Source organism: Sinocyclocheilus rhinocerous, unplaced genomic scaffold (assembly GCF_001515625.1).
Source record: "Sinocyclocheilus rhinocerous isolate Xijiao unplaced genomic scaffold, SAMN03320098_v1.1 scaffold28152, whole genome shotgun sequence".
NCBI lineage: Eukaryota > Metazoa > Chordata > Actinopteri > Cypriniformes > Cyprinidae > Sinocyclocheilus > Sinocyclocheilus rhinocerous.
This window is the reverse complement of record NW_015637818.1, coordinates 5,129-7,922: the sequence shown is the minus strand read 5'-3', so window position 1 is coordinate 7,922 and position 2,794 is coordinate 5,129. Positions and strand designations below refer to the sequence as shown.

General features: G+C 39.5%; 1 protein-coding gene across 1 annotated transcript in view; it reads right to left on the bottom strand.

Annotated features, from left to right (window-relative positions):
* Positions 1 to 1,649: 1,649 nt before the first annotated feature.
* Positions 1,650 to 2,794, bottom strand: part of LOC107749268 (transcriptional regulator ATRX-like) — a 6,267-nt gene continuing 5,122 nt past the window's right edge. Inside the window, exons 4-6 of the mRNA XM_016564362.1 lie at positions 2,066 to 2,241; positions 1,806 to 1,923; positions 1,650 to 1,716 (exon numbers count right to left, since the gene is read on the bottom strand). Of these exons, the coding sequence (XP_016419848.1) occupies positions 1,655 to 1,716; positions 1,806 to 1,923; positions 2,066 to 2,241 (356 nt within the window). The 3' untranslated portion in view covers positions 1,650 to 1,654. The remainder of the gene's footprint in view (positions 1,717 to 1,805; positions 1,924 to 2,065; positions 2,242 to 2,794) is intronic.

Genomic DNA, 2,794 nt, shown 5'->3' with positions numbered 1-2,794 from the left:
CATGTTAGCACGTAGAGCAATACTATTAAAGTGGAAAGATCCCTTCCCACCCACCCATACTCAATGGATTAGAGATATGATGTCTTGTCTCTGCCTTGAAAAAATTAGGTATTCACTAAAAGGGTCAGAAAATTTTTTTTTTAAGATGTGGCACCCTTTTATTGACTATGTTGATAAGTCTGTTTGATTTTTTTCTTTTTGTAATGTATTTTATTTATTATTATTCCCCCCTTTTTTTTAAATTTATTTTTATTTTTTTCTCTCTCTCATGCGAGTGTATGTGCATGTATCTCTTTTTATATATGGTTGGAGGTTGATTTATGTTGGCATGTGTATATATATACAGTATATATGCTCGGTTCTTCTACTTACAATTCCAGTCTGAATTAATGGACAGTATGGATGCTACTCTAGATGTTTGATGGTGAGGGTCGGGGATTGTTGTATGTGATTTAGAATGTAAATATAAATAAAAAAAACTTTGAAAGAAAAAGGCAGTCCGGTACTAAAATCGCACCCAGTTCCGGTGGTGCCAAAACGACAAAAAGTGGGTAGTTCCACAATTAGTTCTGGTACTATGAAAAGGTTCCCGCGGTGCGAAAGGCCCTATGATGTCACGGTTTGACCTCTTGAATTAAAAGAATTTCAACTTTAAATCTGCAGGACTGCTGTAAAGTAAGAATGCATATTTTTGCTTTTTAGATGTATCATATGTTGCACATGCTCAAAGTCTAGTGTGACCGCGGCGAGGCACAACATTAGTGACTAATATTGGAGTATTTGAAGCAATCATATCCCTTTTAAACGTCTCTTTTTCAAAAACATCAATGCTATGTTATTAATAACCTAACCACTTAAATTTTTCTCATCCTAATACCAGGTACAAATGGGGCCAGAGTATAGTCATCGCTGCATACAAAGATGGGATAGAATTAGTATAGGATAGCAGCATAGCTGGGATAGTACTTGAACAAAAAAAAGTCACAGCAGCTTTAACACTGTCTAAAACGCTGAATGCGAGTTCAGCTAAATGCAGCATGAAATTGGATCAGGGTTTGGGTAAAGCAGGCCACCAGGACAAAAGCGCAAGCATTAAGGCAAAGACAGTGTCTGGTTGGTGGTCTCTGGGGGTATGCACCCACAGTCACAACAGCAGTGCAGTAGCATAGCAGCGAGCTCTGAGGAAAGCTGGCCTAATGAGCCTCTGGCTGGGAAATTCTCCCAAAGCTCTTCATTAGATAAGGACGTGGGAATTGGTTCAGATCGCCCCGCAGCCTGGTGCCAGCTGCCATTCAAACTCTCCCAGCTGCGGAGCTGCTTCAGAACAATCGCGGCCTGAGCTATAACACCACTAAACCACTTAATTGAAAAAAAATCAGAGCTAGGGGGGAAAAAGCTGGTTTCAACTCAGGAGACTCAAATCTCCAAACTCCTATTTCAAGATTTAAGTTGACAGAATGTATGACGTACATTTGACAATTAAAACTCAACATGACAAAGCATTTAATAACTTAATAATGTAATTTATTCCTGAAACTGAACATTCAGTAGAAACCTGATGTAAAGTGAGATTTTATCAAAACTTGTAAAACTCAGCACAGTTTTACAAGTTTTGATAAAATCTCACTTTATTCATTTTTTTCCCCCCTACTGGTCACATGGTCTCTGTTTGTTCAGCATTATGACTATTTGCACTGCTGAGTCCAGAGATGTTTACTATGAAAATAATTAGGGAAAATGTTTCTGTAACAACAAAGAGCAAATGTGAAATAAACAGAAGTGTGTAGTGTGATGTAGAGTTGTACCTGTAAAGTGATCCAGATAGTATCGATAAAGCTTGCACTGAATGGGTGATAACCGTACCGCTAACACATACTCATGTTTTGGTGGCAGGAATTTTGTAAGGGCAGTGTAGTCTCTTCTCTGCAGAAAACAACCATTTTTACAACACTGTTACTCACAAACAAGCACTGAATATATCACTCATTTATGGATATGTATTATGCAAAATCACAAATAAATCTACAATATTCAAACTTTGAGTGGCTGTGGTCATTCGGCTTACTTGGACGCATCCTGCCAGCATCTCGTAGAGGATGTGTGCGCGCTTCTTCATGACTCGGACATCAACGAGCGTGGAGTCTGCGCACTGGCCGTTCTGGATGGGGTTGATGAAGCGGTTTCTGAACTCTTTCACTGATCCCAGCAGATTCTCCTTGATGAAGTTCACCATACAGTGATCTGAGAGGAGACAATGACACTTTCACTTCCAGAAATGATTCCTGTCATAATTCAAGTCTTTCCACATTCAGAATGATTTGTTTTCCACCTCAATGGCACAACCATGAACTGCCATAGACTACCTGAAGCATAATGGACATATAATAATCCAGATCTGATTGAAATCTGACCCACTAGCTGCAATGAAATTTCTGGGAGTCCAGAAGCACTGACTGTTTAGAGCTAGTTGGAGGTTAGTTTTTTTTCCCCCCCTAAAGCAATAATTTAGTATTTAAAGCTGCAGTCCGTAAGTTTTGCCTCTTTGTCGCCATCTCCGTTTGAAAACCTGCAATTGCAGCTGTTTGCGGAATTATCTTCCTTGCGTGGGTTGTGCACTGCACGGCTCCAGCGCGGATTAATCTAATGTTCTGAAGAGTATGTGTGGCAGTCAGTCACTGCACCGGTGTGGATATTTAATGTACTTCGCAATCACAGATTCTAGCCTACGTTTTGGAATATATGACCCAAATAAGAATTTTCACCGTATATTGTCATCTGAACAAGTAAGTAACCA